General features: G+C 39.4%; 1 protein-coding gene and 1 pseudogene across 4 annotated transcripts in view; one reads left to right on the top strand and one right to left on the bottom strand.

Annotated features, from left to right (window-relative positions):
- RPS6KC1 (ribosomal protein S6 kinase C1) overlaps positions 1-23,171 on the top strand; it is a 204,114-nt gene that overhangs the window by 32,126 nt on the left and 148,817 nt on the right. For 3 of the 4 annotated variants that reach the window (XM_027565622.1, XM_027565620.1, XM_027565623.1), the window contains one exon: positions 17,498-17,613. The exons of the other annotated variant lie outside the window; for it this stretch is intronic. In XM_027565622.1, the coding sequence (XP_027421423.1) occupies positions 17,498-17,613 (116 nt within the window). The remainder of the gene's footprint in view (positions 1-17,497; positions 17,614-23,171) is intronic. 4 annotated transcript variants of the gene reach the window in all.
- Positions 11,411-13,116, bottom strand: LOC113906891 (annotated as a pseudogene).

The following is a 23,171-nucleotide window of genomic DNA, read 5'->3' as shown; positions in this document are numbered from 1 at the left end:
TGTAGTTTTAATGGAATCTTTTTTCCTTATACTACCAGTAAATCAAATTCATGCTGCGTGCTAGTTTGCTAAATATTTGGACCATACCTTTTGTGATAGACCATCTCCAAGATGGCCGTATGTAATCCTTGTCTCCTGTTAGTTACACATTTGTGTATTCCCTTCCCAGGAATCGATTGGCCTGTGTGACCAGTAGCGTAAAAAAAGTGGCGGTGTGTCACTTCTGAGGTTAGGTTATAAAAGCTGTGGCTTGTCTCTTGGGGATGTTGTCTGCCTCTCTCATTACTTGCTCTGAGGGTTACCAGCTTTCATACTGTGAGGACACACACAACCCATGATGAGGCCCACGTTGAAAGAAACAGAGGCCAACATCAACACCCCGCAGTCATCTGAAACCTGGTACAATCATGTGGATGAGTTTAGGTGCTGATTTCTCCGGTTCAGTAGACCTTTGAGATGACTGCAGCACTGGCTGACAGTTTGACTGCAGCCTCATGAGAGACACTGAGCTGGAAACATCCTGCCTAGCCTCTTAGGATTCCTGACTATCAGAGGCTTTGTGAGATAGTAATGTTTGTTATTGTAGGCTACCAAGTTTTGGGATAATTTTTTACATCGCAATCAGTACTTAATTTTTTTTTTTTTTAACCTGGAAGTTTGAGTGCTGTTATGACAAAACCCAAAAATGTGGAGAGTGGCTTTGGAATGAGCCATGGGCTTTGAGGAGAGTATGAGGGCCTACACTGTCTTGAGGAAGCTGTTTATAGAAGCCTCGTGGTCTTTGATAAGACTGCAGGTGACGGTTTGCAGGAAAACAAGGTAAATGTTACTGGAAATTAGAGGAAGGGAGCGGGTCCTTCTTACATCGTTGTAGAAAGTTTAGCAATGTGGTTGCGTACAGAGGTGTGGGAAGTAGGAAAGGTACCAACGGAAGAGGGTATGCTGCTGGGAGATGTCCAACCAGAGTGTTTAGTAAGTTCGGTGTGGTTTCTTCTTGCTTCTTTTAGTAAAACGTGAGAGAGAAATTAGAGGAAGGTTTGTTTTTGTGGTGGCTTAAAACAATAGAGCTTTATTTTTTTTTTATAGTTTTGGAGGCCTGAAGTCTGAAATGAGTATCACTGGACAGAAATCAAGGTGTTAGCAGAGCCTAGAGCTTCTAGGGAGGAATACATTCCTTGCCTCTTTCAGTTTTTGGTGACTGGGTGTATTCCTTGACTTATGCCAGCATCACTTCAGTCTTCAAGGCCCTCATCTTCAATTCTCTGTCTACTTCAATACTCCACTGCCTTCTCTGTGTGAAATCTCTCTCTGCCCCTCTCTTACAAGACATCTGTGATGGCATTAGTGCCCATTCCTGATAATCCAGGGTAATCTCTGCCTCTCAAGGTCCTTAATCACATCTGCACACACTCTTTGAATAAAGTATCATTTACAAGTTGCAGGAATTAGGACCTAGAAACTTTGGGGCCATCTTGAGACTATCACATATATTTGAGTTCCTCCTTTCCTCTCTCCATCCCTCTCTTCCTTTCTTTCAAAACTTTTAAGATCATGAATATATTCTGCTCTTTTACAAAATTGCCCCTTATGTTTAGCATCCATAGATTCTTACACAAACCAGTGTTTACATCATGGCTTCAGTTCAGTTCAGTCACTCAGTTGTGTCTGACTCTGCGACTCCATGGACTGGAGCATGCCCGGCCTCCCTGTCCATCACCAGCTCCCATCATGGCTTCATAATAATGAGTTTCCAGTTCTAGCACTGCTTCCACCTTAGTGATTATCCTCCCTATCTCTTTGTTTGTGTGTCTTTGTAACTGTTCTTCTTTTTACCTGAATCTCTGTTATCTATCTGTATGGCTGCATGTTTGTGTATTGTGTCTATTTCTGTATTTTTCCATCTATCCATTATTTATTTGGACTCATATACCTAATTTTCCCCTCCCAATAGTTTAGAATTTGGAATTCATTAGGCCTCCCTGGTAGCTCAGGTGGTAAAGAATCTGTCTGCAATGCAGGTGATCTGGGTTCTATCCCTGGGTCGGGAAGATCCCCTGGAGAAGGGAATGCTCCAGTATTCTTGCCTGGAAAATCCCATGGACAGAGGAACCTGGAAGGCTACAGTCCATGGGGTCACAGAGAATCGGACATGACTGAGTGACTTTCTCGTTCACACTTTCTTTCAGGGTACTAGATGCCCAAATTGTTCTAGATTTGACTAGTAGGGCCCCTTTTACTTTGGGCTTCTCTGTCCTTGAAACTTTTCACCATCACATGTTTTTGTGGTTGTTGTTTTTTTAAAGCACTTACTACTTTTAAGCATAACAAGACGTTCAGTGCTCATCTGTGAGCTCATAAGCTCCAGCCTTGGAATCGGCCATCTCTTCACAGAGCCCTGGTTGCTTTTTGTGGGGAATGTTTTTGGAAACTGTTAGTTATCATTTTTTTTGCATAAAATTAGCTCCAATTCCACCTTTTTTTTTTTTCCCCCTTATTGGACCTACTTTTCCAACTGGCTTGTATAAACTTAATCTGTCGAGGTGTTGAGGGACTCTGTGGGAGATGGACTTCTGTTCCTGCGTGCTCTGTGTTGCCAGTGGCGCGGACGTTTGTGGGCTTCCCAGCGGTCCTCACCTTCTAGCAAGTTTTGTTGCTCGCTCCTGTCTAGGGCTCCCCTCCTTCCACCTGCGGCCTGCTGACACCACAGAGAGTTTCCTGTTTGGCAGTCCAGCCTGCAGTTCCGTGCCCAGTGCCTTTGGCCCTCCTGCTGTGGAGCAAGTGGCTGGGGCAGCCCAGCTGACTCTCTCAGCCAGCCTGCTGCAGCTGCCCTGTCTCCGGGAGCCCCGAATCCAGCCTTGGGGAGCAGGCCCCCTTGCTAGGACTGCCTTCGGTTCTTCCCCTCCATCCTAGGATATTCCTTACACTTCTCTTTTATTCCTTCTTAGTAGTTAATCCCGGAGAAGGCAATGGCACCCCACTCCAGTACTCCTGCCTGGAAAATCCCATGGACGGAGGAGCCTGGAAGGCTGCAGTCCATGGGGTCGCTGAGGGTCAGATACCACTGAGCGACTTCACTTTCACTTTTCACTTTCATGCATTGGAGAAGGAAATGGCAACCCACTCCAGTGTTCTTGCCTGGAGAATCCCAGGGACGGGGGAGCCTAGTGGGCTGCCGTCTGTGGGGTCGCACAGAGTCGGACATGACTGAAGTGACTTAGCAGCAGCAGCAGCAGTAGTTAATCCTGTGTAAGTAGTTAATAATTCTTTATAAGACTTTCCCTCTTCAAACTGCCGTGTGGATTCCACTTTTTGGCTGGACTCTGGCTGCCGCAGGGTCCTCTATCTGGGCAGTACTTATCTACTGGTAGACAGGCTCATTGTGGCCTGTTTCAAGGCTCTTTCAGCTGCTGTAGTTGGGAATCAGTGCATTTATGTACATACATATTACAATGCATGCATTGTACATACTTCCATTCATGTACAAATCTGTACATATATATATATATATATACACCTACATGTGCTTATTTCAGAGTTGTTTATGATAGCTTTTGCCAAACAGAGTTTTATATGTTCAGTTTTATTCCTGAATGCTCCTCCACTAACCTCCTTGCCAAGCTTTTATGGTTTTGGTCCTGATGAGAAAGGTCGTCCCATACCTACATTTGCTTATAAGATGATTTTTATAGCTTAAAAAATTCTTTTTAATATCTGTGTGGAATTTATATTTGAATGGGATGTCACATGATGCTCCATTTTAGTTTTCTTTCAGATGGTTAGATATCTGTTGTCACATCACTTATTCAATAATTTGTATTTTTCCTAAGGAAATCTTTGTTATACTTTTCATATGCATTGCCATTAATTAAGGGTTTTTTCTTTTGTGGCATTTATTTGTCTATTCTTACATTAATTCTTGTTTCTATACCATGTTGATTTTTGTATAATGGCTTTATAGAGTATGGTCTGATGCTAGCTATATTTCTCATCAGCATTGGGGAAATGCTGCCTTGCAAGGTCATCTTGGAATACTTGGGGCTCTTACATTGGTTCTTCTTGGTTCTCAGAAGCCATGCCAGTTATCCATTATCCATTTATTGCCTCTGAGCTTCAGGTCCATTCCTTTTTTTTTTAAATTGGCCTCACTGTGCGGTTTGTGGGATTTAGTTCCCCCATTTTAGTTCCACTGGACCTCCAGGGAATTCCCGTCAGGTCCTTCTTTCATTTCCTGTTCCACATTAATAGGCTGGACTCCTCAAGCGTTTCCCTTTACAGTGAGTATTGCAGTTAAGCTTCACTTAGACATATGCTTAACTGTAGGGGACACTGGAGGGCGCTCTGGGAGGGTCAGGTCTCTTCTCCCTCCTTGCAGTCTGCTGTGGACTGTTTTGCTTTTGCTTTTGCTGCGCTGTTGTCAGAAGCATCTGCCTCAGCCACACACCTGGAGCCCAGGCTCCTGATGAGCTTGTAGCCACAGTTAGTCGGTGGCCGTCTAGCTAAGCACTGCACGGTCTCCAGGGCTGTTGGAGAGTGGGCTTCACACACTCTCTGTCTGTGTATTTGCCCCTCAGCTGCAGCCCGCTAGCACCCTGTACCTCTCCGACAGGACACTAGACCTCCGGCCTTGTTGCCCTGCAGGCGAACAGATTCTTGATACTCCCCCTTCTGCCTGCCAGTCTGACAGCTGCGGCCTGCCTTCCTTACCTCAGAAAGTCATTTCCTGTGGCCTTCCTTACCTCCAGCGTGTTCCCCAGGCCTTGCATGACCTTGCTTTATGCGTGGGCTCCCAGCACTGTGACTCTCTCGTTGCCCACCTGCCTGCCCTGTCCCTTCTGAAGTATGGAGGGGGTCTTTCCTGGTGACTGTGGACCAGTCCGGGGAGCCCAGCAAATGTCTCCCAATCCAGTGGCTGTAACCATACCTTTTCCAAGAGGATCTGAGATCGAACCGTGGGGAGGGCTTCCCTCTTCCAAGTTTTTTCTTCCTTGGGTACCCTGGGATATTCATTAGGATTCTCTTTTCACTTTAGAGTTTCTATTTTTCTATTGTCATGCTTAATAATTCTTTATATTAATTTTTTCCTATTCCAGTTGCTGTGTGATTTTTGATCTCTTGACTGGACCCTGCTGTCTGTCTTTGATTTTAGAAGAATTCTGGGTAATCTGACGTTATCCTGTCTCCGTTAGCTCAGGGTTCTCGTGGCACAGGGATTTCTTCATTCTAATTTGATTGCAGGATCACGGTACTCCTGAGCTTCACACTTGCTTCCTCAGAATGTGCAGCAGGTTTTCACAGCTCCTTGAGATTTGGGCACAAGATGCAGAGAATCTTATATAGTATAGCAACATCAGTGACATTTATGCCAGAATAAAGGGGTCATTGAAAGCTTCTTGCTACAATGCTTTAATTTTAATAAATGCTAAATATTAACAATTTATGATATATGCTGACATTTCAAAATATAAGTAATAGCAACAAGTATCTTGGATGCATAATTAGAAAGATAAAAAAACAATTGAGGGAAGTGGGCAACTGGTCACTAGCCGTAGAACCATTAGTTCTGATGGTTCCATCCATTCATTACGTTCTTGTACTCAGCGTTAGGGGATCCACGAACTCTTGTTATTGTAGGCTGTTAACCTCTGACTGCTTGCTTTTGGTCTTTGAGTCTAGACATCCCATCGGTTCTCCACATTTCTCATGGTTTCTGTTTACAGTTACTATCCAAACCCTGTGGTTCCTTCCTTTTTTTCATGACACCTGTCCCGTTTAAGGTTGTCAAGTTGTAGCTGGTTACATGCCGTAAATGTAAGACTCTACTACTGGAGTCTTCTCTGATTAATTTCAGCTTAACCCTTAATTATCTGGGGGTTTTATGAGCACATTTAATTCAAGAAACATTTTAGAAATGGGCACTGTTGTATACAGTGACTCAGCCTCTGCCTTCTCAGAAATTTAGAGTCTCATAGTTGAAGCAAGCATCATGATCCAGAAGTGCTGGATGTGGCTTTCATCCGGTCAAGTTTTTAAGTCTTGTGATTCTCTACTTTTATTATGAAGGTGCAAGTAATGTAAAAAATTGACTATTCTGAGGAGTTTTAAGAATCATACTTCTAAAGCCACACCAACAGTTTTTTGTTTTTGTATTCTAAAAGGAAAGAAACTTCTCTTGTATTGTACCTACCTTTTCCTCCGCCTTTCCTGAGCTGTGTTGTTTAGAGACTGCTTTGTTCTTATTTACAGATGTATCTTCAGCATGTAGCACCATGCCTAACCATATATATACTTGAAAAATACAGAAATAATGAGTTAAGGTTTAAGAGCTGGACTAGTGACAGACAATGTTACCATTAAAAATCACTCTCATGGCAGAAATTTAAAAGTTTGATTATAACTAGTATGGGGAAGGGAGAAGGCAATGGCAACCCACTCCAGTACTCTTGCCTGGAAAACCCCGTGGGAGGAGCTTCTTAGGCTGCAGTCCATGGGGTCGCTAAGAGTTGGACATGACTGAGCGGCTTCACTTTCACTTTTCACTTTCATGCATTGGAGAAGGAAATGGCAACCCACTCCGGTGTTCCTGCCTGGAGAATCCCAGAGATGGGGGAGCCTGGTGGGCTGCCGTCTATGGGGTCACACAGAATCGGACACGACTGAGGTGACTTAGCAGCAGTACGGGGAAATAGATATAGGAAGGGTAGAAATTTGCATAGTTTGGGGAGGACAATTTGGAATATACCTTTTCCTGTTTTTTAGTAAATTTTACTACACATCTATTCTCTTGTCTACAGGGAGATAATTATTATTAGATATTTGGCTTCAGAATTCTCCTTTACACTCTTAAAAATTACTGAAGCTTGAAAAACTATTGTTTATGTGGTTGTAGCTATTAATATTTATCACACTAGAAGTTTAAAAATATTTTTGTACTTAGTTAAAAATGTAACGTGAGTATTTTTATGAAAAAATTAGAGTAGTATTAGTTTACTTATATGAATCTTCAATGCCTGGATTAAAAGAAAAATACCTAATTCTCATATCTGCTTCTGGATCCAGTCTGTGGTAAAATGTGATGAAGTATATGGAGAAGGCAATGGCACCCCACTCCAGTACTCTTGCCTGGAAAATCCCATGGACAGAGGAGCCTGGTAGGCTGCAGTCCATGGGGTTGCGAAGAGTCGGACATGACTGAGCGACTTCACTTTCACTTTTCACTTTCATGGATTGGAGAAGAAAATGGCAACCCACTCCAGTATTCTTGCCTGGAGAATCCCAGGGAGGAGGGAGCCTGGTGGGCTGCCGTCTGTGGGGTCGCACAGAGTCGGACATGACTGAAGCAACTTAGCAGCAGCAGCATATGAAGAAAAATTAGGGTCACACAGATGATGTTGTTGGAAAAGGGAGGAGTATTTTAACAGCTTTTCAGATGGTTGAAGATAACTCTTCTTCGATACACCAAAGCTTGGTAGTGGTAAATTCCTTCTTTTTTTGTTATTTAAGTATAGCTGATTTACTGTATTATATTAGTTTTAGGTATACAACATAGTGATTTGATATTTTTATAGATTATACTGTAGTTGAAGTTATTATAAAATGTTGGCTATATTTTTTGTGCTGTGCCTTGCATCCTGGTATCATATTTATTTCCTACCTAGTAGTTGGTACCTCTTAATCCTCTCCCACTATATTGCCCCTCCTCTCACCCTTTTCTGTGTTGGTAACCACTAGTTTGTATCTGTGAATCTGTTTCTGTTTTGTTATACTCATTTGTTTATTTTTTAGATTCTACAAATAAGTGAAAATACACAATATTTGTCTTCCTCTGTCTTGACTAATTTCAGTAAGCACGATACCTTCCAGGAGGTCCATCTATGTTGTTACATATGGGAAAATTCTATTCTTTTCTATGGCTGGGTAGACAGCAGTCATTTCATAAAGGCTTAGTTACATTATGGAATCTGACACTCAGTCAATGAAGCTCTGGTCCTTTGTTATATTAAAATCCATTCATCTGTCTTTGGTTTGAATGTATCTTTTACTTATGTGTGAGCTTGTGACACACATTGATCATTTGACAAGTTTTGGTTCCCTGAGTTATGCAGATTTTGCAAATGTTGGCCATTTTCATTAAATAGTATCCAAAAATGTTAACTATCACAGCAGATCTCTAAAGGAAATTTTTTAAAGTATTAGGAAGCTGTCAAGCTTATAGTGAATTGACGGCTTGAATTTCATCACTGAAAATGATGCTCCTGGTTGTTTTCTTTGAAGTGTTAGGCTCAGTTTGTTTATTTTTGAGAAAATATCTGTCAGATATCCAAGTCATAGTAGTTTATATTTTTTTTACACACAGACTTTTAAAAAGAAATGGTCTCAAGTAAGTATTGAGGTTTAATAAAGTTAATTTTTATGCTTCATCACGGACATTCTTATGTAAAACTGGCATTAAAAAAATTTGATGTGAGTGGCAGTAAGGAATATGACTGTTACTAATAAGTATAGTTTGGTACCATTGTCTTGGTTCATGCCAAGAGGTCAGCAGTTTTACTGCCATTGCTTTTAGATTATCAGTGCAGATGTCCATGTGGTGAAAATGCAGCTGCTGTCTTGGTATTATTATGAAAATGGTTTTGACCTTATTGATTCTTTGAATGCCCTTGGGGGACCCCCAGCAGTCTGCGGACTACACTTTGAGAACACATAACACATGTCTGAACACATATATGTGTATACAGATGACTGTCCTTGCAGCATTTTTTCCCATTTACTTATTGGAATATAATTGCTTTAGTTTGGTTAGTTTCTACTGTACAACAGTGTGAGTCAGCCATTTGTATCCATATGCCCCCTCCTTGAGTCTCCCCCCCGCCGCCCCCCCAGGTCATCACGGGGCACTGGGCTGAGCTCCCCGAACTGCTCAGCAGCTCCCCTGCTGGCTGGCTGTTTACCCATGGTAGTGTAGATACGTCAGTGCTGCTCTCTCAATTCCTGCCTCCCTCTCCTTCAGTAGAAGAAAACTGAAACTGAGTTTTCTCACTATATGATTGTATGGATGTGCCATACAAATTTAGACAATTATAGGATTCTGCAGCTATTTGGGATACACTGATATGAAAACATGTCCAAGATTTATTTTTAAGATAAAGAAACAAATGTTGCATAGCAGTATGTTTAGTCAGATCCCATCTGTATTTAAATAGACATACATGTTTGTGTGAAGCCGTACCTAATGTGTGCAGCCTGTGGTGGCGTGGGTGGAGGGATATTTTTGCTTTCTGCCTTACGCCTTCTGTGCTGTGGAGTTCAACTGCGCTCAAGTAGCTTGTGAGCTTGTGCAAATTAAACGATAAGCTTATCACTGGGTGCAAGGGAATGGCTTCTGGATTGGTTGAGATTCTTAACTATTATTGTCTGTTGCTAGTGGGTTATTTCCAACTTTTCTCCACATCCTTATACATTAAAGAGTGAAAGTTTCTTATTAATCTTAGTAAGTAAGCAATTTATCTCTTTCAGTAACTGGTGCAGTCCATTTGTAATACTTATAGTTGCAGTGAACCCTGCAGGCAGCAGCTGTGGTTGTGTGAAGGGAAGTTTTAGTTAATCATCTATCTTTTTAGCTAGTCTCACATTTTTAGTACATGAGCCTCAGCTGCAAAAGAGTCCTGTTTGTGATTTACAGAACCATCAGATCTGTGGTTACTATTTGAGTGTTTCAGGGAAAAGAACATGCCTTTTGGAATCAGATTTAGGCCCAAATCTTCTCTCCGCTGTTCACTAGTGGTGTGATCTTGTACAAATTAACATCTGAGCTTGTTATTGAGGAGTTAGGAATTACATCCGTTCCTGAGGATCGTATCGGTAGCGTGTGTAGCTCGGTGCTTTACGCGTATCAGCTCCTTTAGCTCTCATCTGTTGCTCGGTCTGCCCTTCCCCTAACGCACCACACTGTCCATGTGGAAGCTTCTGGTTAGCCTTTCAGGGCTCTAGTTGTCTCTTCTTCTAGGAAGTTCTCTGTTTTCTTTGGGGATAGTTGAGATGGTTGTTTCCCCCTCCGGGCTGTACGTCTCACCAGTCTGGCACTTAACTCATTTTATTTTTCTCCAATTTTTTTAACTTGCAAAATTTACAGAAAAGCCTAAAGAATAATATAGTGAACAGTTTATACCTTTGGCTCAAGTTCACTGAAAAACATTTTGCCACATTTTCCTGTGTCTCTGTGTATCATTTTTTTCCTGAACCACTTGAGAATACATTGCAGATTTTGTGACATTTCATCCCTACTTCCATATTTCCCCTATTACTCAAGAAATTTAATGCTGATATAATACTGTTGTTAAATATGTAGTTAATATTCAGTTTTCTCTAGTTATTCTAAATTTTTTTTTTTTTTGCATCCAGGATCATATCTGTAGGTTTGTTTATTTAGACTATTCCTTATGCATTTTTTTTGTCTGTTCATGACTTTGACATTTTTATTTGATTTTATTTTTTTTTTGACTTTGACATTTAAAAAAAAATATTATTTTGCTTTTGTTTTAAAAAATAACTTTATTTATTGGCTGTGCTGGGTCTTTGTTCTGACATTTTAAAAGAGTATTAGTTTGTAGGTTTCACAATCTTGATCTTTTTTAAGATCATAAAAAACTGTTTTTTGTTTGTTTTGTTACATCTCTCCTCACACTGTGATTTCCTGTGAGAATGGGAAAAGCAGCTCCTGACAGATATAAGGAAGAACTGGCCTGACACTCCCTATGTGTTCGACCTTGGTGTTTCTTACTAGAGTTGGCCTGGCATTCACAGCTAGGTCGTGGTGTTCTCCTGTTGAATATAAGCAGTTTCACAGAATAGGAACATTAGACAAGGGTGCTCTTTGTCTTTGGATCAAGACTAAAACAAGACCATGCTGTAATCATGTCTGAACACAGACAAAAACATGAACATTGTCAAGTCACAAAAATGATCAAGCTTCGCTTCATCCTGGCTACCATGATGACTACAGATTTTTTTTATAAATCACAGCCTTAGCCTCTCTTCATTCTTCTTGCCTCATAATAAAATTTATTAAAACCATAGAATCGAAGAATTATATAGAATTAACAGAATCTTAGAATGGCTCCCACTTCCTGACAGAGCAAACAAAGCCCCACTTCTTTGCGTCTTTCCCCCAGCAGCCAACAGAAACTCAAATTCTGTAAGTCCTTTCTAACACCCTCTGAGTGAAACGCCCCAGGGTTCCCTAGAGTATACATTCTCCTTAGTCGTGAAAGTGAAGTTGCTCAGTCGTGTCCAACTCTTAGTGACCCCATGGACTACAGCCCACCAGGCCCTCCATCCATGGGATTTTCCAGGCAAGAGTACTGGAGTGGGGTGCCATTGCCTTCTCCATTAACAGCGGCTAGGCATATTATATTTACTTGGAGCTGGTATACTTGGTGACAGCCTTAGTGCCCTCGGACATGGCGTGCTTGGCCAGCTCCCCAGGTAGCAGCAAGCGCACGGCGGTCTGGATCTCCCTGGATGTGATAGTTGAGCGCTTGTTGTAATGCGCCAGGTGCCACGCCTTGCCAGCGATGCGCTCGAAAATGTTGTTGACAAAGGAGTTCATGATGCCCATGGCCTTGGACGAGATGCCGGTGTCCGGATGGACTTGCTTCAGCACCTTGTACACGTACATGGAGTAGCTCTCCTTGCGGCTGCGCTTGGGCTTCTTGCCGTCTTCTTCTGAGCCTTGGTCACAGCTTTTTTAGAGCCCTTTTTAGGGGCAGGAGCAGACTTAGCTGGTTCAGGCATGTCTATAATGACAACACCCAACAACACAGAAAGATCTTGAAAAGATCTATACATTCTCCTTACTCATAAGGAGTCTTAAACCTAACTTCTTTAACTAGAGGTATGTTCTTGGTGCTGTTGACTAGAGGAAATTCACACCTAAGAACTCGGCCTCTCCTTTTTGCCTTGTGAATGAGTTTTTAATACAGTTAGGAATTAGCACCAAGCTTCTCTGGCTAGTTTCTTACTGGTCAAGGATAACCTTTAGTTTTGTTTAACTGGTTTTTGGTTACTGACAGTTGCATTTTTAAAAAGCTGTAAATCCTGCTTTCATGAGTTGTTCTTCATAATTTAAAAAAAATTGGAGAAGATTTCAAAGACAGCTTAGAAATCAAAGAGAGAGACTGTATTTTCAGTGCTTTACCAGCTTTGTGAGAAGGTTTTGGTTTAATTTTCCTTCTGCCACTTTTAATAGCAAACCATTGTGGAGTAATTTGGAGGTGGTAGAGTGACTTAAAGATAATATATACACACTCATACACAAATAATATAGTACATAATGTGTAATACTGCATAATAAACTTCAGGAAAGATTGTTTTACATTTTCTATCATAAATTACCTATAATTTTTCTACTCTTCACAAGAAAATAAAATTTCCATTCCTGTAAATGGAAATTTAAAGGCTGTAAGAGAAGCACCTGTTCATAATTTCTCATTGTTGTTGACTTTCAAAGGAGGTTATGATGATATTAAAAGATGAACAGTTTGAGAGTAGCCCCTAGGGCGTTGTCTCCCATTAGAATTACTGTTGAATCTTGCTGCTTTTAAATTCAGTTGTCAAATTAGGTGGCTTTGTGCCATGTATTAGAGCCAGTAGTCATTGCATTAAAATTTATCTGCTTCTCTTTGTCTGTGCTACCAATACTGTTTTTTATTTTTGTTATTCTGAAATATCTTAGGAACAAAGAAGTGAACATGTTCTTTTATCATATTTGTTCTGATGCGAGGATTTAGTGTAATTGAACCTTTTAATGCATTAGCCTTTAATTTTGGTTGTACTCTGAAAAATGTTCTAATTCATCTCTGCTTGTCCAAGTTTAGTGGAATAGAAATGCATAGATCAATAGAAATAGAACAAAAATGCACTTTTGACATGTTTATTCTACTTAGAAGTTGATATACTCACAACTTAAGCATTTAAATCTAGTTTAATAGGGAAGTGAGGTGATTCATTGATCACACTAGGATTAAAGCAGCCAAATTTTTATGTATTTGTTTCAACTAGTAAACTAGCATTTTTTTAGGATGTCATCAAATGTGGGGAAGTTTTTCATTTATCAGTTCAGTTCAGTCAGTCACTCAGTCGTGTCCGACTCTTTGTGACCCCATGAATCGCAGCACGCCAGGCCTCCCTGTCCATCACCAACTCCCGGAGTTCACCCAGACCCATGTCCACTGAGTCAGTGATGCCATCCAGCCATCTCATCCTCTGTCGTCCCCTTCTCCTCCTGCCCCCAATCCCTCCCAGCATCAGAGTCTTTTCCAGTAAGTCAACTCTTTGAATGAGGTGGCCAAAGTACTGGAGTTTCAGCTTCAGCATCATTCCTTCCAAAGAAATCCCAGGGCTGATGTCCTTCAGGATGGACTGGTTGGATCTCCTTGCAATCCAAGGGACTCTCAAGAGTCTTCTCCAACACCACAGTTCAAAAGCATCAGTTCTTCGGTGCTCAGCCTTCTTCACAGTCCAACTCTCACAATCATACCTGACCACAGGAAAAACCATAGGCTTGACTAGACAAACCTTTGTTGGCAAAGTAGTGTCTCTGCTTTTGAATATGCTGTATAGGTTGGTCATAACTTTCCTTCCAAGGAGTAAGTGTCTTTTAATTTCATGGCTGCAGTCACCATCTGCAGTGATTTTGGAGCCCAGAAATATAAAGTCTGACACTGTTTCCACTGTTTCCCTGTCTATTTCCCATGAAGTGGTGGGACCGGATGCCATGATCTTCGTTTTCTGAGCTTTAAGCCAACTTTTTCACTCTCCACTTTCACTTTCATCAAGAGGCTTTTTAGTTCCTCTTTACTTTCTGCCACAACAAATTATTAGTTCATTTAAAGATAATATTGGGTGGTTTTGTGGGTTGAAACATAATATAATGTGTGCATTTTCTGGATTTCTGTTCTAAGATTACGGATGCTCACACAATTACTACTACTATATTTATAGGTACTGCAGTTTGCTTTTTTGTTTAAAGGATAAATATGCTGGACAATAATCATAAGCACCGATGAATACTCAAATTCTTATTTAGGCAAAAGAAGGGATAATGGACATTTTTAGCTGTCATTTTCACCTATTTGGCCAATGTTTTTTTTCCCCCAGGATAAATATCTTAGGTTGTTTTCAGGCCAGAGAATTTGTGCTACATGTTATAGCTCTCAGAAGCTTGTTTCCAGCTAATATTATTGATAGGTAAGCTAGCAGTGTCACCTTAGGCGTGTTTTTGTCATTGGAAGAATGTAATGTAGTTGTTGAGTGTGAACTGGAAACTAGTAGATTTAGCATAATGGGTAATATTAGTTTTGGTTTCTCATGGCTAATGCTCTGGATGTAGCCTCAGGCAACATGGCTCCAGAGCGATCAGGAATCCAAGCTCCTTCCTGCCTTGTTCTGTCTTGTTTTTAACCTCCTACATCCTAGTCCCTCCTGGAAGGGGAAAAGGAGATAGAATGAAGAGGAGAAGGGGGAGAAGGAGGGTGTATAGCAGTTATCTCTTAAAGAGATTTCTGGTAAGCTGCAAAATAAATTTCATTTATATTATTGGCCAGAATTTATTCCACAGGTAACCTCAAGGCAAGCTGGAAATTATCGTCTATTTCCACCCCTCCACTCCCGCCCCCACCCCTCGCCCACGGCTTCTCAGATAGCTCAGTGGTCAAGAACAATGACAGTGAAGTCACTCAGTCGAGTCCGACTCTTAGTGATCCCATGGACTGGAGCCTACCACACTCCTCCGTCCGTGGGATTTTCCAGGCAAGAGTACTGGAGTGGGTTGCCATTTCTTCTCCAGAGGATCTTCCCGACCCAGGGATCGAACCTGGGTCTCCTGCATTGTACGCAGATGCTTTACCACCTGAGCCACCAGGGGGGTGGTCAAGAATGGGCCTACCAGTGCTGGAGACGTAGGAGACGTGGGTTTAATCCCTATGTTGGGAGGATCCCCTGGAGAAGGAAATGGCAACCCACTCTAGTATTCTTGTCTGGAAAATTCCGTGGACAGAGTTTTTAAGTTTTTATTATTTACTCATACAGTCAACAAAAATATTTTAGCCTGTTCTATATACTGGACACTATGATGGTACTTGAAGGTTTAAAGAAACCATGATTGGTTTATTAAGAGCTTACTATGTACTTGATGAGGAGGGCATGGCAACCCACTTCAGTGTTCTTGCCTAGAGAAACCCATGGACAGAGGAAGCTGGCAGTTACAGTCCATGGGGTCACAGAGTTGGACATGACTGAAGTGACTGTGCATGCATGCGTGTGCTTGATACGGACTATTCATTTTGAGTACATTGTTCATTTTATTCATTTTGTAAATTAGGACGTCATCAGCCTAAATTTTATAACTACCAAATGAGAGAGCAAGTAGTTTGAACCCAGGTCTGTCTCTCAAACCGTTTCTTTCGGTTGTCATTAAGTAGATGTTTCATTAGACTTGAGTCACATTGAGCTGAGGCATTTAATTGTTCAGTTTCAAATTCTTGCCTTGGGTAGTATAACTAGGAGTCTTTCTTTTTTTTAAGGTTGACTCGTGTTTTTGTTGGAGAAGGCAATGGCACCCCACTCTAATACTCTTGCCTGGAAAATCCCATGGACGGAGGAGCCTGGTAGGCTGCAGCCCATGGGGTCGAGAAGAGTCGGACACAACTGAGCGATTTCACTTTCACTTTTCACTTTCATGCATTGGAGAAGGAAATGGCAACCCACTCCAGTGTTCTTGCCTGGAGAATCCCAGGGACAGCGGAGCCTGGTGGGCTGCCGTCTATGGGGTCACACAGAGTCGGACTCGACGGAAGTGACTTAGCAGCAGCAGCAGCGTTTTTGTGATCATACTACCTTGCTTATTTACACTTCATAGACTTGTAAAAACCTGTTCATTTTCTATATAACTATTTCTATTGTTATATATATATAACCATTTCTGTTGTTATATATATATATATATATATACACACACACACCCATTTCTGTTGTTATATATATATAACCATTTCTATTCTATTTCTGTTTAAAAACCTGTTCACTTTCTGTTGTTAACCATTTTAAGGTGATGTCATGATTAAAATCAACAAGCTTGAACCTCAGTTATTTTCCACAAAGTCTGGTTGTTAAGTTTGTCAGCTGGGAGATAGTATAATCTTACATGTAAGTGTTGGTTTTAAAGTATGTTGGATTAGATGTGTGTGATGTTTCCTAGGTTAGAACATTTTTTTTTTTTTGTAATTCTGCGCTCTCACAATAGAGTTGAGCATTTTGAAACAAATTTCCCTATAAACAATAGGGAGAGTAGAGATTTGGCACAAATTTAGTTAACATACCAAAATTTAATCATTAATTGTGTTTCTGAGTGAGTGGAAAACATATGTGATATTTTAAAAAGTTGCTAAAAAACAGATTTCCTTACTTTATCGTTATATTAAGTACTTAGTAAGCTACTGGAAGAAGTGTGGCAGTGTAAAAGTGACCTCTTTTCTCTCTGTACTCTCGGATGTACAGTGTTTAATCCTTTGACTAAAGCAACTGAGGGCTCTGTTCTAATCCGTCTGTTTCTTTCTTCCCTTTCATTCATTTGCGGCTCTGTGATAATTGCAAAGAAGTTGATTTATTTCCAGTAAGTTGTGGTGCCTATAACTAAGAATCTCTTTATGCCTCTGTTTTCATTAACATTTTTCAAAGCCAGTCAAGTATGGGATGTGTTACTCTTTTGATTTTGTAGTTTTTTAAACCTAAATCGCAATCAGTATGATGCATGGCGTGTGACAAATGCCAACTGGTAATCTTATCCGAGAGTAGTACAAAATGCTCATATTTGAAAATGTCTTATCAGCATTCAAATTGTATATATCATTAAAAAAATTTCTATGAAAACCACCTTTCAATCACCTTGTAAACCAGAGCTGACTGTGCCATGCGGGTTCTCTGTTTTCTCGCAAGCATGCTTTATGTACACTGACAGCATCGCACATGGAAATTGGCTTGAAAGCTTTTTGCTTCAAGCTGAGGTGTTTGACCCCACTGCCATACAGATGTTCTCATAATTTCCTCTCTTCGACTCCTTTTATAAATCAAAAAGGAGTGGGAAAGGGAAAATGATATGAGTAATTGCAGTATTAAATTACTGTAGAAAACTGAGTTCTTTATAATTCTCTCTTCAACTTGAGTTTCAAATTGCCAGCTTCTTAAATGGTAAGTTTTTTGTATTGACAGTCTTTAGATTATGACAGCACTGTTTATTGGCTAGTTGACACCTCTGCCTCCCGTGTTATCAGAAACGTTCTTCTTCCCTGGTGGGAGCACAAGTGATTCCAGGTATGGAGACTAGATTTGACTTCAGAAGACTGCGTGGTGACCACAGCAGACAGCTTTCTCATTGTGAAGCTCAACTGTTGCAAACCAGCTTTGATCTTTCTTTCCTTCAGTGTTGACTCTTATTTAATTCCAGGACGATTTGATGAAACTGTTATTGAAGAGAGGAGGCAGTGTGCTGAAGATCTGCTGCAGTTTTCTGCCAACATTCCTGCCCTTTATAACAGTAAACAGCTTGAAGATTTTTTCAAGGTTTGGTGTTCTTTCTGGAATATTTTGTATCTTTTTTTGTTTTAAATATTTTGTATCTTATTAAATGTCTTTATTTTCTGATTTGTAGTAAAGCAAGATTAAAGTTTTTTTTTTCTCCCCCAAACAAAATGTCATTTACTTTTAAATTTCATTATTCAGTAAAATAACTAGAAGTTAATAGTAAATAACAGTGTCTGGCATGTCTTCTATTTCTCTTGTGGAAATGTGTACAGTTTGTGATTCACCAATTTAAGAAAATTGTTGCAGAGGGCTTAGAGCTTATCTAATTCATCATAATTGAAAAAATTAAAACGTTTAAATACCATGAAACTCCAGTAGTTATCTTCACTTTTTGAGGTTTCTTTCAGTAAGAGACTTCTTTTGGGGACAGAAACCGCTGTAAGTCCATATTAAATTTGTTCTAATTAGACTAATTTGTATAAAGATAGAACAAAAATAGTTCGTGTACAACTTAAAGAGGTAGTCTAGTTCAAACTGTATTACCAGAGATCTTTGGATATTAGTGTTTTAAGTTTCTTGACATGAGATGCCTTCATTCTGAGTTCATTATCATTTTTACTAATAATATCCTAGTTTATTATGTATTGAATTTTTGCTAGTTGTCAGTTAATATCAATGTCTTTATTCAATATTAATGTCTTAATTTTTCTGTTACATTTAGCTTTCTAGACTAAAACTATATGATTGTGCCATAATTATTTTTTGCCTTCTTTAACTAAAAATCTACTCAGTTGTATAAATGTAATTTCTTAGAACATGCAGCCAGCAAGGTATATGAGGATCTTACAAAAGAATATTATCTACAAAAGGAATTTATTTTTTATGGTCTATTTTAGTTTGCTGAAGGAAGTGGATCTTTTGAAAGACATTACAAACTTGTGATTTAGAAATAATAGTAGAAAAGTTTGTGGTAATAAGATTCTTGCTGATTGACTTTGTTGCTTAATTTTTCATTACTCTGCAAACTGGGCTGAGATGATGAATTGGCTTCTGCTTATGACCTAATGCTATTTAGGATAAAAGACCAAATCAAATTGATACAGTATTAGCTGTTTGCTAAATACAGCTGTTTCTGTATGGCAGGGAATCTGTGCTTATAGAAAAAGACAGCATTATTAAGCAAGAAGAATATTGCTTTATAGAAATTATGAAAGGCAATCTTGCAAATTAACACATGCTGCTGCTGCTGCTAAGTCGCTTCATTTGTGTCCAATTCTGTGCGACCCCATAGACGGCAGCCCACCAGGCTCCCCCGTCCCTGGGATTCTCCAGGCAAGCACACTGGAGTGGGTTGCCATTTCCTTCTCCAATGCATTAAAGTGAAAAGTGAAAGTGAAGTCGCTCAGTCATGTCCGACTCTTAGCGACCCCATGGGCTGCAGCCTACCAGGCTCCTCCATCCATGGGATTGTCCAGACAAGAGTATTGGAGTGGGGTGCCATTGCCTTCTCCTATACCAAGGGCTAAAAAAAGAATATAGAGATCAGATCGTAGATTTTGAATAACTTAAATAAAATAAAAGCTGTTCATTCTGTTTCTTTTGGATCTGGGAATTCCTCATTGTAACTGTTGCTGAAAGATACTTATTTTTGGGTTATGTGAAATGAGAAACAAAAGAAGAGGAAGAAAAAATTGGGCAGTTTAAGAAAGGTCAAGCTAGTCTTGGAGAATATCTTGGAAATATCCTAAGCAGTGTGTTTGGTGGGAGAAGTATACTGATTTAATATCCTAACAGTGATGCTTAGTTTCTTAATGTAGAGATGAGTAAATATGGTCTTAGAAGGTTATTTGACTCCCAAGTAAGCAACAAAGCAAAACTCACCATGTTATCTTGTTTGTCTCACACAACAAAGTTTTTTTTTTCATATATGTACATATTTTAAAATTATAGTTGATTTACAAGATTATGTAAGTTTCAGGTATACAGTATAGTGGTTCACAATTTTAAAGGTTGTACCCTATTAATAGTTACTGTAAAATACTGGCTATATTCCCTGTGCTGTACAGTATATCCTGGTACCTCTTAGTCCCCTACTCCTATTTTGCTCTTCAGGTTTTCTCTCTTCCCAGTTGTAACCACTAGTTTCTCTTTGAGTCTGTTTCCTTTTTTTGTTTTATTCATTAGTTTGTTTTTTACATTCCACATATAAGTGATATCAAACAGTATTTGTCTTTCTCTGACTGACTTTTTTCACCAAACATGACACCCTCTGAGTCTATGCATTGTTGTTGCAGATGGCAAAATTTCATTATTGGGGAATGTAAAATGGTAAAAATCACTTTGGAAAACAGTTTCTTAAAAACATAAACTTCTGTTGATCTGTGTGCCTGTTCTTTTCTAATACCATACTGTCTTGATTATTGTAGCTTTATAATAAGTTTTGAAATGAAAAAGTGTAAGTTATCCCACTTTATTTGTATTTTTTCTGAGTTATTACAGCAGTTTTGATTCTTTTGAATTTTCATAAAATGTTTTAACATCAGTTTGTCCATGTGAGCACCAAATTCTGATGAAATTTTGATTGGAATTATATTAAGTATACAGTTCAATTTGGGGAGAATTGTTATCTTAATATAATCTGTGAACATGAAATAACTCACCATTTATTTAGGTATTCTTTAATTTATCTCAGCACTGTTTGTGATTTTCCTGTATAAGGTACTTTTTTTGTACCTTATACAAATTTAATATAAAATATTTTATTCTTATGATGCTATTATGAATGGAATTGTTCTTTCATTTAGCCTTGTGCTTTAAAGGTTTATCCATGTTATAGCCAGTATCCATTAATTCCTTAATTTATTTTTAAATACTAATTATAATTTTCCCTGTGTGGATCCATAGATATACCACATTTTGTTTATCTGTTCATCAAGTTGATGCCCGTATGGGTTGTTGTCTTCTTTGACTACTATGAATGATGGCTGTTAGGAATATTGGCATATAAGTTTTTATGTGGACATTTTTTGTTTCTCTTAGGTATATACTTAGGAGTGGAATTGATGTGGAAGATTTTAAATTCTAATTCAGTTTATTTTCTTGTATCAGATCAGATCAGTCGCTCAGTCGTGTCCGACTCTTTGCGACTCCATGAATTGCAGCACGCCAGGCCTCCCTGTCCATCACCAACTCCTGGAGTTCGCTGAGACTCACATCCATCGAGTCAGTGATGCCATCCAGCCATCTCATCCTCTGTCGTCCCCTTCTCCTCCTGCCCCCAATCCCTCCCAGGATCAGAGTCTTTTCCAATGAGTCAACTCTTCGCATGAGGTGGCCAAAGTACTGGAGTTTCAGCTTTAGCATCATTCCTTCCAAAGAAATCCCAGGGCTGATGTCCTTCAGAATGGACTGGTTGGATCTCCTTGCAGTCCAAAGGACTCTCAAGAGTCTTCTCCAATACCACAGTTCAAAAGCATCAGTTCTTCGGTGCTCAGCCTTCTTCACAGTCCAATGCTCACATCCATACACGACCACTAGAAAAACCATAGCCTTGACTAGACAAACCTTTGTTGGCAAAGTAATGTCTCTGCTTTTGAATATGCTATCTAGGTTGGTCATAACTTTCCTTCCAAGGAGTAAGTGTCTTTTAATTTCATGGCTGCAGTCACCGTCTGTAGTGATTTTGGAGCCCAGAAAAATAAAGTCTGACACTGTTTCCACTGTTTCCCCATCTATTTCCCATGAAGTGGTGGGACCAGATGCCATGATCTTCATTTTCTGAATGTTGAGCTTTAAGCCAACTTTTTCACTCTCCACTTTCACTTTCATCAAGAGGCTTTTGAGTTCCTCTTCACTTTCTGCCATAAGGGTGGTGTCATCTGCATATCTGAAGTTATTGATATTTCTCCCGGCAATCTTGATTCCAGCTTGTGCTTCCTCCAGCCCAGCGTTTCTCATGATGTACTCTGCATATAAGTTAAATAAACAGGGTGACAATATACAGCCTTGACATACTCCTTTTCCTATTTGGAACCAGTCTGTTGTTCCATGTCCAGTTGTAACTGTTGTTTCCTGACCTGCATACAAATTTCTCAAGAGGCAGATCAGGTGTTCTGGTATTCCCATCTCTTTCAGAATTTTCCACAGTTTATTGTGATCCACACAGTGAAAGGCTTTGGCATAGTCAATAAAGCAGAAATAGATGTTTTTCTGAAACTCTCTTGCTTTTTCCATGATCCAGCGGATGTTGACAGTTTGGTCTCTGGTTCCTCTGTGTTTTCTAAAACCAGCTTGAACATCAGGAAGTTCACGGTTCACATATTGCTGAAGCCTGGCTTGGAGAATTTTAAGTATTACTTTACCAGCGTGTGACATGAGTGCAATTGTGCGGTAGTTTGAGCATTCTTTGGCATTGCCTTTCTCTCTTTTTGCTTGATACTTGGTACAGCTTGGTAACTTGTGTTTTACTAGGAGTTTTCATTTGAATTCTGTAATTTGTTCATGCTGTTCACTTATAATGTTTCTAACTCCTATAGGAATGGTAGTGATATCCCCTCTTTCATTCGTAATTTTGGTAATTTGTGTCTATTTTTTCTTGACCCATTTAGCTAACGGTTTGGTATTTTGTTGATCTTTTCAAAGGATCGACTTGGTTTCACTGATTTTTTTTCCCCTGTATTTTTCTATTTTGTTTTACTGATCTCTGTTCTAAACTATATTTCCTTCCTTTTGCATGCTTTGGATTTACTTTGCTCTTTATCTGATTCTTTAATTCTTTAAATTGAAAGCTTTAGTTATTGATTTGAGATGGTTTTTCTTGTCTGACATAGGCATTTACAGCTATAAATTTCCCTCTTAGCACTGTTTGAGCCTCATAAGTTTTTGTTTTATTTTCACTTTTATTCAGTTTAAAGTATTTTCTGATTCCTTTTATGATTTTTCTGTTGACCCATTGGTTATTTGGAGATGTGTTCAATTTCCAAATGCTTGTGGATTTCTTAAAGTTTCATCTGTTACTGATTTCTAATTTTGTTTTCTTGTGGTTGTGATCAGAAAATATACATTGTATGATTTCAGACCTTTTAAATGTATTGGGACATGATTTATTTCCTAGCATGTCCTCTACCCTGGAGAATGTTACATGTTGACTTATTCTGTTATCAGGCAGAGTTACATTTATTAATTCAGGTGGAGTAAATATGAAGTCATGTTGGTTGATAGTATTGTCTTCATTATCCTTGCTGATTTTCTGTCTAGTTGTTCTAGCAATTATTGAGATTGAGGTATTGAAGTCTCTAATTACTGTCGAATTTTCTATTTTTCTTTTCAGTTATGTTGATTTTTACTTTATTTTGGGCCTTTTTTGGCGTGTGCATGTATGTTTAGAATTTTTCTGTCTTCCTGATGAAATGATTTACTTAATCTTACGAAATGTCCCTCTTCTAGTAATGTTTATTATCTTAAAGTCTGTTTTGTGTGATTTTGATACAGGCAGTCTAGGTTTCTTACAATCTGCATGTACTTTTCTTTTAAATTTTGCTTTCAATCTGTTTGTATAACTGAATCTAAAGAGTACTCTTACATGCACTATATATAGT

The sequence above is a fragment of the Bos indicus x Bos taurus genome, chromosome 16 (assembly GCF_003369695.1).
Source record: "Bos indicus x Bos taurus breed Angus x Brahman F1 hybrid chromosome 16, Bos_hybrid_MaternalHap_v2.0, whole genome shotgun sequence".
Lineage (NCBI taxonomy): Eukaryota > Metazoa > Chordata > Mammalia > Artiodactyla > Bovidae > Bos > Bos indicus x Bos taurus.
This window is presented reverse-complemented; position numbering and strand designations above follow the sequence as displayed.